General features: G+C 46.3%; 1 protein-coding gene across 10 annotated transcripts in view; it reads right to left on the bottom strand.

Moving 5' to 3' along the window:
• Positions 1–13,987, bottom strand: part of LOC101916077 (rap1 GTPase-activating protein 1) — a 52,209-nt gene that overhangs the window by 29,707 nt on the left and 8,515 nt on the right. For 9 of the 10 annotated variants that reach the window (XM_055808154.1, XM_055808157.1, XM_055808159.1 and 6 more), the window contains exons 2-6: positions 11,366–11,459; positions 10,882–10,917; positions 5,488–5,535; positions 4,380–4,418; positions 4,107–4,298 (exon numbers count right to left, since the gene is read on the bottom strand). In XM_055808154.1, the coding sequence (XP_055664129.1) occupies positions 4,107–4,298; positions 4,380–4,418; positions 5,488–5,535; positions 10,882–10,899 (297 nt within the window). In that variant the 5' untranslated portion in view covers positions 10,900–10,917; positions 11,366–11,459. Of the gene's footprint in view, positions 1–4,106; positions 4,299–4,379; positions 4,419–5,487; positions 5,536–10,881; positions 10,918–11,365; positions 11,460–11,642; positions 11,760–13,987 lie in introns of those variants that run through there. The other variant, XM_027783759.2, reaches the window with a different exon arrangement.

Raw genomic sequence — 13,987 nt, 5'->3', positions numbered from 1 at the left:
TATGTGGACATAGGCATCTTGAAGTCAATAGACATAAATCAATCCCCACTTTGGAAAAAAAAAGGGGGGGGGAATAACTAAAACTACAGTCACTATCCTGAACCTGGACATGGAGATGAAGCTATTGAACTTCTTCAATTATTAGAGATATCGTCATCCTCACTTCCTCTTTGAGATGAAAATAAATAAATCAATCAATCAATCAACAGCCAGGACTGCCCTGCTACTGACTTGCATGGAAAACACTTCATGGCTTTTGGTGCTAGCAGCATAGTCTACCTTCTGCTGAAACAGGCCAAACAAGCGGGTCCTATAAAAGATAAGGTAAGTAAAGAGCGGCAACCAGAATAACATGGCCTCCAGCTGTAGCACTCAGATCACAAAGTCCAGTGTGATGCATCACACAAGTCAAGGACAGCAACTGAACTTCCCTGCACGTGGGAAGAAAAGCTGAAATCAAAGGAAGCCACAAAGGCTGAGCAGGCAGTTTATTTATTCTGACCATGGCTTTCAGGATACTAACAGATCTTTGGGATGCAAACAAGAATCAGGTGCAGCAGTCATTGTGAGCAAGGGCAGAAAGACAGCAGCTGAGGAACAGACCAACTCAAGGAACAAAACAAGAGCATGCTCAATGGTCAGCTGAAGTCTGGAATCAAAGAAGTCCATAAACCAAAGAAGGCATACACTAGGGCAGATGCCCAAGACAGGCTGTTAAGGAAAAAAGATGTCACAATGCCAACAAAAGTCAGGGCCAGAAGTCAGAACAAAGGAATAGGAGCCAAAGCCTAAGGTCAGCTGCAGCCAAAAGTAACACTGAGCTGCGGAGACCAGGAAAGAGGATGCGCCTTCCTAGGCCAGACCCCGGCAGGTCTGACACATGGGGGTCTCTGCTGCTTTGGAGACTGGGCTCTCAGCTCCGCAGCCAGCATAGCCAGGCAGAGCAGCCCAAAGGGATGCAGTCTGCACAGGGGAACGGGCACCAGAATTAGTGGGCATCTTACACAATGGAGTCTTTGCCAAAGCTGCTCTGGCTGCCCAGCTTGATCCTGAACGTGACCCTGGGTTTTAAACTGAGATCTGAGTAATTGCGTGTATGAACAAAACTATAATTTCGTTACTTTTTCTTTCTTCTGTGATTTTCTTTCTTTGTAAAAGCACATAGGCAACAGAGGCAGACTCAAGAGTCCTTCAGCATACAAAAGCATTTATTGTTAGCTGTCCCGAAGTTAGAGATGAACCGTCAAAAGGCTTTACAGTCAATACTGAAGACCAATAAACTTATGGTACTGAAGTACATAAGTTACTGGTACAGCATCATTATTGCAGCAAGCCTTCTGGTTGGAAAAGTGTAAGGTGTTGCCTGCCAGTTGGATGACAACGAGGACCTGGAAGCTGCTGCCATTGCTGGTAACTACAGAACACAGACCCACTGAGGGTGGGCTGGTATTGAAATAATACCTGATAAGGCTGTTTCCTTGCAGGCCCCCCCCTGCACCTCTGCTTAGACAAAACTTAAAAAGAAAAAAATATTATCTTGGGCTGATGTTAGCATGCCATGGCAGGAAAATAGCGGCAAGCTCCAAAAGACATGTATTTGCATACCAGAGGAAAATGATCCTAAATATGAAAGACTTGCAGTCTCAGCAAGTTCACTAAAGCACACACTCAGACAGCACGTTCACTAAAAGCATAGACTTGTAGTAATGAAACAAAATTAGAGAGACTTTAAAACAGCAGAAGAGATCATTACAATTATACCTAATAACAAAAATGTCCTTTGACTGCTTCAGATGGTTTCTGCCTCTTTGTCCTAGGTTAAGCTAGAATTTCACACTAATAACTTAAAGCATAGTTCTTTCCACGAAGAGGACTCCAGGGAGTCAGCTCCCCAGCAGCCCACAGGACCACAGCAGCAGCACTTTAACCAGCACAAAGAAAGGACAGCCTGATGGAGAAATACATGACCACGCACCAATGCATGGCAAGAAAGCTCCTCTAACCAGCACTGCCAGCTCCGTGTGCTTGTGAAACGGCACCCCAGGGTTCTTCTGCCTGGCATGTCCAGTGCATACCTTTATTAAATCCTTCCTGGCCTCAGGCTATTTCTCTTTATCATAGTCCCACAGCACAAGACAGAAGGTTTTACAGCCGTCTTCCTACAGGCAAAATGAATCTTACCGTATAATCGTCATACAAAATACAGACCATGAAACAAAAGGAACTGGGCTATGGCTTGTATGTCCTAGCATTAATTTTTTGTTTGTTTGTTTTATAGGCTCTGCTGTAAGGTGCAAAAAGTGTCAAAAGAATTGTCCAAGTTTGAGTGACTTCGTATATGCACACCCGCAACAAGGACACACACATTGAGTTTGTAATACCACACATGCTCTGATCTCCTGTCTTGCTTAAAGGATATTCCCTAAACCACCGGCTATGCCTCTCCCATCGCGTGATGCTCATGGACTCTTCTTCAGCTAAGAACCATCTGCAGTTACTCCAAGCATGCAGGACACCTTTCCTTACCTTTCAAAATAACCTTCCCGTGTTATCAGCAAGAAAGGATCCAATCCACACAGCATCAAAATCACTGGTCTCTCTGATTTTGCACTGATGAAACACCCTCCTTGTGGAAAAGCTCTGAGCTCTCTCCTGACCTAAGCTTTTGAGCCACGGGTAAAGACACGGGAACAGCCTTCTACCTCTGGGTAGAGGTTTCTGCGACAAGAGTCCTGCTCACCTTGTTCTTTTCTGACACTGGCTTGCTCAAAGACTTGCATGTTTAACTGGACACGGACACACTTTCAATCAGTTAAGACAAAGAATAAAGCACTGAACACTGTAGAAAAGGAAGAGTATAGGAGTGAGGAGTTTTTCTGTAGCAACGATAGCTAGACACCTTTGCAAATGCAGGGAGTCTGGTGACAGGGGAATTCCTGAATCTCACTTGGAAGCACACCGACAATACGGCCCTGCGGAGCAGGAGTGTGGACAAGATGAGCTCTAGAGGTACTTCCAACCTCAACTGTTCTGTGATTCTGGAATACCAGGTCAGCAGTAAATCCTACAATCAGACTAAAAAAATCATATCCCAGTTTGCCTCTCATCCTAGCTGGCTCTGGAAACCTTCAAGCACAATCCTAAATTTACCACGACAGAAAAATAGTTACAGTTTGCATACTGAAAGCTTCCAGAATGTCAAAGGATGAGTGTCGATGTACACCAGATCTGTCAGTAGGGAGGAGGCTCCAGGAGCGGTGCTCCACATGTCAGGGGTACCCACATCAGCTTCTAGTGGTGCATGCTAGTGGCTGTGGTATGCAACACAAGATCATCCAGGCAAGCCCAGCTACTGCAGAACAGGTCCTCAGCACTGCTCAAAGTGCCACCTCCTCCTGCTTTTCAACTTACTAAGCAGCCCCAGAGGGAAACCGCTGGATAAGATGCAGCGTGAGTATACCTTATCAGGCTCTCTTATCTCGTTATGCCACGAACTGAAACTCAGGAAAGATCATAAGTTTGTTCACGCTTGTTCTTGATGGTTCACATCATCCTGAGATCCAGTCCAGGAATCAGCCAACTCCCTAAACAGGCCAACCCAGATGGGCCTTCTTAAACAACTATAAAACATGTTGCCCAGTTTCTTCAAACACATTCTGTGGTGACCATACTCGCTACTTATCTACACCAAGGCAAACGGACCATCTGGCTTATGACTGAGGGGCTCGCGCTGCCAGCGCCAAAGCCCCCTCTACAAATACTACCGTCTCCGTTTCCAGTATCATGACACTTCCTTCCTCTTGTCACCCCAAGGTTGGTATCTGTCCAGGAGCCTCAAAAGAGCTTCTTGGCCAAACATAAGCACTCCCTGTGCAAGTCCTTCTCACCTGTCAGCGCGCAGGGTGATGCACAATCACAGGGGGATGGGACGGAACCGACATGCCACAGGCCACACAGGGGCACGTACCCTATTGGCATTAGTTCGAGGCATCATGAGGGGTTCAAACAGAGCGGCGGCACAGTTACTTCCAAGTCTATCAGAAACAGCCCGCGATGCATGTCAGCCTCGAGGCTGGGTGGGCAGGGAAGGCTCTGAAGGCTCTTACCTTCCCCAGAAAGTGCTTGCGGTACAGCTTGGCCGTAGGGTCGCTTTCCAGTTTCACTTTCCCACTCCATGGAAAGGGCACATCAGGCAGGGCTGGACTCAGTCTGGAGAGGTTGTGGCTGGTCCCTTCGATCCAGTAGCCCCCAAACTGGGGTAAGATAATGAGAGGATACGGCCACCCTTTCTGTAATACCTATTCAGAAGGACAGAGAACATGGAAGCTGACAGGCCAGTAAAGTCCAAGGAAAAGCAGAAATGAGCAGTAGTAACTCACCTCGTGGATGCTGGGGTAAGGAATATACTCCTCTTCTGTCTGAAATCAGAAGAGACCATTAGCAAAAAAGGTTCAGTGTTATCCTCTCACAACAGCGCAAGCTGTGTCCTCAGCCCCTGCTCTGCCCTCATCCACCTTTAGAACTTTACTTTAGGATCAAAGGTTAGGCTCCATTTCCCAGGTCTCAGCATTATCATACAGAACTTTGAGAACAATAAATTTAGGAGTCCGACTTCACCCACCTTCCTCCTTGAAACTACACAGAATACAGGCACGCCAGATGAGGAGGCAGCCATACAGGCACACGGGTGAAGTCAGGAGTGACAGCCGGTCTCCTTTCCTTCCAGTGCCAGGCAGCTGCTGTTCTGCACAGGTGACAGCAGAGATGGTAGAAACTGTACCATCACCTGCAGCGAGACCAAGGCTCTGCCATCTCCACAGCTAGAGCTGTGGCATACAACCGAGGCGTGACTGCAGGGCCAGGGGCAGCGCCACAGCCATGTCACACCAGGTGGGCGCCCCTTCCACCACCAAGAGCCAGGCCAGCTCCACCACAGCCCAGCGGCATCAGTGCTCTATGGGCTGCTCTTAAAGGCCATTAAAGGATTAAATTCAAGGTCATGGCTGATTTCAAGGTTACTGTGGCTGAGCTGAGACTGGAGGAATGGAGAGGAAGAGTTGAGAATTTAAAGATGGGAATCTGTTCTTATCAGCATAATAGTAAGGGAAACAGAGCAGCTTTCTAGTAGCATCCATAGCAGTCCTCAAGCATACTGAAATAAATGCAACATGGTTTCATAATTATTATTATTATTATAGCTCTTAAACTGAATAAAATTAAAGAAAGTACTTAGCCAAAACCAAGTTTTTTAATAATAATAAACACTTACTGGAACCACTTAAATTTGAAAAAGGGAAGCATTGATTCTATTTCAGCTACATAGTTTCACCCTCTTGTGCAGTGACTTAAAAAAAAGGCAAGCGTATATGTGTCCTTGCACTGTTTGTAGGCTCCATGTTCATTTCAAGATGAAAATACACTGCAAACCAGATCAGTAATTATCTGTCATTCTCAGCAACTTCGGAGGCAACAAGGACTTTGCCTGACCTTGAGAGGAGCTGGAAGGGAACATCTTTGTTCATCCAGACGACTCCCCTGGAAACAAAGTCACAGACAGTGAATCCTATGTTTGAGCAAGTCTGTTTCTGTTACCCTCTGTCCCCTTCTCTGTACCCTCAATATGCATATTTTGCCTCTCTAATTTTCTACTTTATGCAAGTTTGGAGTAAACAGGAGGAGCAAAGCTAGAATTTGGCCAGTCCCCTGGCTTGGCATGTAAACGGAAAAGCTCCCCTGGCCACCTTACATCTCTTAAAAAACAGAAAGCTGGCAGAAATCAAAAGCAATCTCCCAGACTGATGCTCTTACTTAATTCTCTAATCTCTTCTAGCTACTTTAAAACACTTGTTTTGACAATTGGGGCTAGGCGAGAAGACTTTTCTTATTAAGCAGGTTATGTGCCTTGCTCCCATCCACGTAAGAGAACACATCTGTTCTTATGTGCCACAGAGTGCGGCTGCAGAGCTTGGGGGCTGCTTCGCCAGGCAGCCTTGCTGGCAGGTGGCTTGGGATGCAGGGCAGGAGATGACTGGATGCCTGGCTGCTTCCTGAACCAGCAGCCGGCATCCAGACTTGCTTTTCTTTCTTAAGGCTATTCCATCCTCCCTTCTCACTGTGGCAAGAGTAGCTTGTGTGCACCACAGTTCCGCAGCAGAAGCACACAGAACAGCGAAACTGTAGCGAGGACAGTGCCAACATGAACGGAGCAGAGGCAGAATAGGAGGAGCCCCAGAGATACGGGGGGCAGCAGGCTGCACAACATGCTGGCCACTGTCCAAGCCGACATCAGTACACGCAAAAGAGTAAGAGGCAAAACTGGCATCACCAGATAGGAAGCTGCAGACCAGGATTTAAGTTGCAGCTTTCTCTTAGACACAACACCTGAGTATTCAGCTACTGGCACCTAAATCCTGTAACTCATATCAGAACATTTTTATACACCATCAGTGACGCTGCGCAATAGAGTGGCTATGAGGGATTCCAGACAGGAGAAGTAGCTCTCAACTTTGTTCTGAAAATAAGCAGGATCTGATTTATAACAGCTATGTCTATGCAAGTATTCTACAGTGGAACTAGCTTGTAAACTAGTGTCTGGTAGAAATAAGTAACTCTCACTGGAGCCCTGCAGTGGGGATCTGAAGAGGCTCTAGAGCAAACATTTGAGGCCAATGCTCCACCATGCAGGGTGAAAAAACTTCCAGTATAGCAACAACATTAACATCGAGCAATAGCAGCATTACAACATGGATTAATAACGATCCTTGAAGAAGCAACAAAAGAAAGAAAGAAAAATAAAAAAAAGAGAGAGAGAAAAAAAAGACATCCATTACACATATAACTGGGGTCATAAAAAAATGAGAAAGCTTATTAAACGAGCCATAAAAGAGCTAAACCTTCATGAAATTATGAGGAGCCAGACCTTGAGCTTACAACAAATGCATAACACCTTCCAAAAACTCCTAGAAACACCAGAAGTAAGCTATAATGGCCAAACGCCAGGGTAAGGGAGACTAGTAGCAGATGCACGAGGGCATTCCTCATAAGTCTGAAGTTGAGTTCAAGCACAAAAAATAGATACAACAACAAATCTTAGTTGGTTAAATACAGAAACACAGTAAAGCAAGCGAGGAACAATCTGCAGATAACATAGCAACAGAAATAAACAATAATAATAACAAAAATAAAGAATTATTTTCCTTAACTACATTAGGAGAAAGAAGCTTGTCAAAACGTCTACAGGGTGACATAGGACCAAACTACAAAAGCTGAGCTTAGAGAGAATTACTCTCCCCCAAGAAAAGGTATTTTTTTAAAACGGTATTTTCAACAGGGAGCCTGAACAAATACCAATTTAGAGCTATTCTTCATAGGGCAACATCAGAAGACCTGTTTCAAATTGCAGTGTCAGTAGACAGCACTGACAAAACGAACATTAGCAGGATGTGGTGGGTTGTGAAAGTAAGAGGGAACAAAGGCTGGCGAGCGATCTTCACCTTTGCAGAGGCAGTAGTGACCGATTAGCATCTGGGGAGGTCACGAGGCTAAGAAAAGGGCGTGCATGAAATACAAGTGTGAACGGGTATTTTGTTGATGCAGCCTGGAGTTTCCTGGTCAGCCAGGGCTCACAGGGAGTGCTGGGCTCAGGAACAGGTCTCTGGGGCAAGACAGGCCCATGCTCTATCCAAACAGGACTGAGACGGGAGGTACGCATATGCACAAAGCAGCCCCAGCCCCTCCAGGACAAGCCCTGGGAAGGACTGGGACAAGCTTGCTACACTCCAGAGCATTTCTGCACACAGACGCAGGCGGGGAAACCGTGGTTTTGCGGGTTCTCTCTCCCCTTCCTTGGCATTTTTGGCAGATCCGGTAAGTGCAGAAAGTTTCCAGTTACAAGGGAGGTCCCTGTAGGAGACCAGTAGTTCAGAGTGGCCTGAAGGAAACCTTCCCTGGCTGCTGTAAAGGGGGTGCTGCCTGCAGTGGAGGCTCTGCAGAGCACGGAGGAATGCGCCGGCACATTCCATGACTCTGCACTGTTAAAGGAGCTCCAGGGAGCAGGAGACGCAGCCCGAACCCAACCAGCTTCCCTCTGGAGTGAAGCCCGAGGTACTGGCACAGCTCTAAGGCAGCCCTGAGCTGTGCAGCCCGAGGCTTTATTCCAGAGGGTGACCAGGGCCTCAGGGAACTGGCACGTACGCTGCTGATGGGTGGCAGCGCAGGCGGAACAACCGGTGGAGATGGCTGTCATTCCCCAAAGGGGGGCACAACCTGTGGCAGCGTCACCCACCTGCTGGGAGCCCATTGGCATTCGGGGCGGCTCAGCTGCTGGCGCTGCCTTTAGGGCAAGGCCCCCCCTGGCCACCCCCAGCCCACCACAGACAGCAGCCTGGGGACCCCACACTGCCAGGGTCCTGCGCCGGGAGTGCCTGGCCTGAGCGGGGACAGAACAGATGGCAGAGGAAAAACTGCCCGGACCCACAGCCGGGTCCACCATGGCCTAACGATAACACCCGCTTTCTGCAGGGAAAGCACTGGTTCAAAGCAGACAGCTTGGATACGAAGGGGAGACAGGAAAGAAAACATGGAGGTGGCTGTGAGAAAATGGGATGGAAGGGTATGCTGGAACCATACGGATGCAGGCTGGAGGTGGTAACATCACACCACAAAAGACAAAAGCAGGTAAGTGAGGAAGGATTGGCTATGCAAGTATGCAAAGACCTACAACATCAGGGTTTATCAGCTGAAATCAGATTTGCTTGCTTTTCAACTGCCCGCACCGCAGAGCGACCAAGGAACATCGTATGGCCCAGCGCCCTTAGAGGGTATTTCCTGTGGCATCACCACATCTGCAGCACAGAACAATGTGGCCAGTAGCCCGTTTACTTCAAGTAATGAGTATTAAGATTACAAAGGAAGAAAAAAAAAGGAAAAAAGCAAACTTCATTCCCAGATTTCAGAGGCAGGTTTCAGTTTAAGAAGATAGTACGCATTAATTCATCACACATAATGTGAAATGGCTACTTTAACTTTCAGTCAAGCGATTCTACTCCAATCCCATTGTTAAAGTACTCAGATACTAATTCTGTCCTGTGGCTTTGTTGTTTTTATTTTACGGAGAAATGCCCAAGCCTCCTGCTTTGCCTTTTACTCACTTGTTTGGTAATGAAAATCCCAGATTTAAATTTCAAGAGTGATTCAACAAATCTAAAGGATAGCTGGAGTCAAATGGAAGGAAAGGGAAAGCAAATACAGAGAAAAAAAGGATAAAGAAATAATTAGTAAAAATCTAAAGAAAGATTGCAATTTAAAGATAAATAATAAAAATAAATTGGGGAGAGTTCTTTTGGAAAACATCTCCCTTCTTTCAAAAAGTTGCTGTCATAATTAAGCAGCAGCTATTAATTCTCCTAGTGCAAGTCAGGTGACAAAACAAGCTAAATTAAAAAACAAACAAACAAACTACTAGACAGTCTGAACAATGGGCAGCTAAGAAACCAATACAGATGCAAAATTAGGTGGTCTGCATACGCCAGCAATTCTCAGCAGCTCCTCGTTACACCCCTAACTGAAGCGGTCTGAATCCAGTGGGATGTAGTTCTCACACGGCCAACGGGGAGCTGAGGAACCCTGAGATCTTCAGTACCGCAGTGTCCCAGTGAGGGACACCTGGCAGCAGCCGGTGTTCACCCAGCTGGCAGAGGCTGGACAGGCCGTGGCAGCGCCCACAGTGCCCACAGCGCCCACAGCCCCGCGCTCAGCTCCCCCCAGCGCGCCCCATGGCCTGGCACAGCCAGCGCTTGCAGTTCTGTCGTGCCGAGAACGTACCCCAATGGGGAGGGGGGGGGCAGCACGGTGGTTTCAAGGTCTGTGCCTGCCTACACATTACTGTACAGAAGACATACCTTCAGACCCCCCCTGTACAGAAGACATACCTTCAGACCCCCCCTGTACAGAAGACATACCTTCAGACCCCCTCCCCCGCACCCCCTCCTAGCCTGCCAGGCAGCACTTCAGCCTCACGGCTCCACGCTTGGTGCTGCGCTGCTGCCGTCCACCTCCTCACCTTCACACTCCCACCAAAGCTTGTGTTTCCATCATATCCACAGTATGATCACCCAAATTCCAGAAAATAAGTTAATTGTTTCTTCTAAGTTTAATTCCTGCACATAATAGGAGGCAGGAGTTGTGTGCCATGTCAGGTCAGGCCAGTCACCCACAGCATTTTAAAGGTGTACCACTTAGAAAATACCGGTAATCTGTAAGAATGCTTTGGGAAGAGATTTTGTTGTTAGATATGTAACACATATAACATTATTAGATTATTATCTCTTTATTTGGTAGGGCAGGATTGGTTTTTTTCCTCCCTTTTACTGTATTTTAATTTTATAATGTAATATATGCTATTAAATGCACGTATTGCCGTAACAGAATTAAGCCAGTCCTTCTTTCTTGTGCAAGTTGAAGACAGGGCCTGCAGTAGTTATTTATTAAACTGTTTGACCTTGCTAAATGCAGTTATGTTAACATCCTATTAATCACCTGTCATTAGCAGCTGCTGCCCAGCAGAAGCAATTTCTTGAAGATGCCAGAGATACCTTAATGCAACTTTGATTTTCTCAGAATCACACTTCTGCAAAGAACATAACTATAATATTTGCATCTATTCCTTCCATCATGCTGGTTGGAAAAATTAACACAGGGAAACACTTCTGAAACCCCATTTAAGGGTAGGTGTAGGTGCTTGGGCCTGGGAGAGCTAAATATTCTGCAAGACTAAATTAAAGCATACTGGGAGCAAAGCGACAACGCAAATTGCAGCCAATTATTTGTTTGGCTATGAAAAATCACAAAATGTCAAAGTCTGACAGAGTAGCTTCTCCTTACCTGCATTTTTTCAATCATCTCAAACAAGTCCACAGTCTGTGAAAAGACAACAGGGAAAAGAATTTAACATTTGCAGAAGCTAACATTATCTTCCATGCTAACTCAGACACCAAAAGAGCCAACAGCTCCTTCCACATTTTGGCACAGAAACTACTTGCTCGCTGAAGACAAGATGGAATCATTCTTCCTTAGCTGACAGCAGGGACAAAAGAACTAGCCAAATTGTCTTCAGCTTGTGTGGCAAAAGCTTGCCCTGGAACCTGGTTGAACAGTTACTAGAAATTTCTCTCTTTCAATGGGCCAGACCACTGACTCAGTACAGTACAGCATAAGAAATGAATAAATGAAGCCTGGGATTGCCACAGAAGTAAGCAACTACAGCCATAAGTGTGTGCACACACACAAGCTTGCTTCAGTCATTTCTTCTGCTCAGTGGTTCAAGGCACATTCCAACCTCAGCCAGAGGGACATGGGCTGTCTTTACCTTGCTGGGGACAGCAGGAGCGAGAGCATATGGAAAGCCTTGGGTGGGAGAGTCTATAACATCACTGAAGCAGCGCACCCCTTCCTCGGACCTCCTGCAAGGGGAGGAGAAAGAAGGAAAATCTTCTAACTCTTGGATATCTCAAGACACCAGTGCCTGCCTGCAGTGCCGCCTCTGCCTTCTGCTGCCCTCTGCTTACTATTCCTCTCCCCAGACCACTTCCTGCCCATGAGGGACCTTCACGCCCTGTGAGATTCCCTGAGCTGTCTCAGCTCACCACTTGCCACCTGCAAACGTCCTGGATGTAACAGCAAAAGCCGCCTGGCCCCGACTGCTCCGCCTCTGTTCACACGCTGTTTTCCTCACCACTGTCCTGTAAGTGCTGCACGATCTCTTTTGCTAGGTTCCTCCTCTATCATAGATCTGTAGCAGAATAAACACAGGACACGGGAAGCTACGGGACCAGATCTGAAAGCTGAACCATAGTAAAAGAGCAGAAAGTTCTGAAATGTCACTGAAATGACAAATGAGCACCCAAAGGACAGCCCCAGCTGCCACAGCCTGGGTATCAGTGTCCGAGACAGCAGCATAGCAGAGATGGTGCTACAGCGGGACTGAGAGGAGCCTGCAACCCTCCTGCAGCCTGCGGGTTACTGCTGCTGGGAAAGCCAGCGTGCAGGCTGGATGAGCTTTTATCTGCACATCTTCTGTTGAAAACACATTGTTATTTTGGCCCTGCTGGAGCTGCAGTGTCAACAAATAGCAGCAGCACTTATTTGACTTCATAGAAGAGAAAGCAAAAAGTAACACAAACAATACACTGTAGTTTAAAAGACATACCCTGCATCAGCCACCGCGCTGTGGGCAGCCTCACTGCTAGCTGCAGCTCTCCTACTGTTAGTTAATAAACCTCCTGTGCTGCTCACAGTTTTTACTACAATGACAACTGGGGTGTAAGTCATGGTAGAGGTCGCATAGGTGGGGCGGGGAAGAAAGCCCAAGTTCCTAATACAAGACTTGTCCGCTTTGTAATGCAATCATGAATATGCTGGTTATGTGATCATATAACACAATCATAAATTGCTGTCCTTCAGCTGTTTGATGCACAGACTCCTACTGCTTCCACGCGAAGGGATCAGCACCTGTAAGTCATGCAGGCTCTTGCTTTGCCACATTCCCTGTTGCATGGAAGTGCGATGCATTCCCGTCATCATGAAGCCACACTCCATTACATGCTCCAACAATCTCAATGCCCACCAATTCTCTGACAATTCACAATTTATTTTAGTAGCCCAATGACATCACGTAACTTGTATATAGGCTGATCTACACAAAATAACACAATTCTTCCATCCCACAATTTTCTCCTAAAATTCAAAATGAGAGAGATCTGTGCAATGCATCTAGAGATTAAAGCCGTAATGTATATGGGAGGAAAGTCGCAGGAGTTAGACTTGACATCCTCAAACAAATATTGGAATAGTTAGATGGCAAATGTATTTTAAATGAATATTAATATCATACCAACACATGCTTTATTTATCATCTTATTCATTTACTTGCAAGTTTGGGAGTAGCAAAATTTATGTCCAAGCAGTACACGAAATATTTTCATTGGGTTTTTTAGGAATCTGAAGTTTCTGCTCTGCAAGCCCTAAAAAGGTAAGAGCTTAATTTGATAAGTTTTCATTTTCAGAAACTAGCCATCTCCAGAGAAGTGTAATAGCAGAACTTTTGTGCAACTGGATGCTCTGGGGCCTTGCTACATGCTGTAGAGGGTTTTTTTGCCCTGTCACTGGTTTGAATCCTGAATCATTCAGCAGAGAGCAAAACACATGCCAGCACCATGGAAGCTGGCAGCTCCCAGGGCAGGTCAGCGTGGCCGGTCCTGCCCCGCTCCCATCTCTGCCCCTGGGGCTGGCCAGGGCACCTTGCACAGGGCTGCTTCTTACCGCTCAAGCCAAGCACAGTCCTAGTGTCAAAGGTCCTCCAGCAGATGCCAGACTCACTGGTCTTATCCTACATTTAGAGATGTTCTCAATTCTGTCATTATCTCAGGTTAGGGATGTGCTGAGGGAACTCAAAAATCCAGGTGAATGACTTAGATTTTATGTTATCTTTCACAAAATATTACAAATGCTTGGGGCCGTTGTAACTATTGCTTGAAAGTCCATTTGTGAATTTAAAACTTCTTGAATGAAAAACATTAAGCTTTATTTATAGAAAGAGAACATACTGCCTTTCAAATTGGAACTTCAAGCTCCTTGGCCACAGAAAAGCAGAATATCAACCTTCTCAGAAAGAAAACCAGTTCTGCAGGGAGAGGAATACGCATGTGCAAATGTATCCTGGCTGAACCTTTATTTTTAGGAAATAGCAACAAGGGGAAGCAGAGGGCCCAGAAAATGTCAAAAACTAAACTAGGATTTTACTAGTGACAATAACCAGTGCATTAATTTCAAGCAGGTAGCCAAACTACAAGTAGGCACTGCTGATCCACCACTAACAATGCCACTCTCAATACTCAGCAGCACGTAAAGGACCTTTGCAGACCTCCAAGCCACTATATCCACACACAGAGCTCTGCTCACCCCCTGTATTCCTGCCTGGCAGCATCCTTTG

This window comes from Falco peregrinus, chromosome 6 (assembly GCF_023634155.1).
Source record: "Falco peregrinus isolate bFalPer1 chromosome 6, bFalPer1.pri, whole genome shotgun sequence".
NCBI classification, from domain to species: domain Eukaryota; kingdom Metazoa; phylum Chordata; class Aves; order Falconiformes; family Falconidae; genus Falco; species Falco peregrinus.
This window is presented reverse-complemented; position numbering and strand designations above follow the sequence as displayed.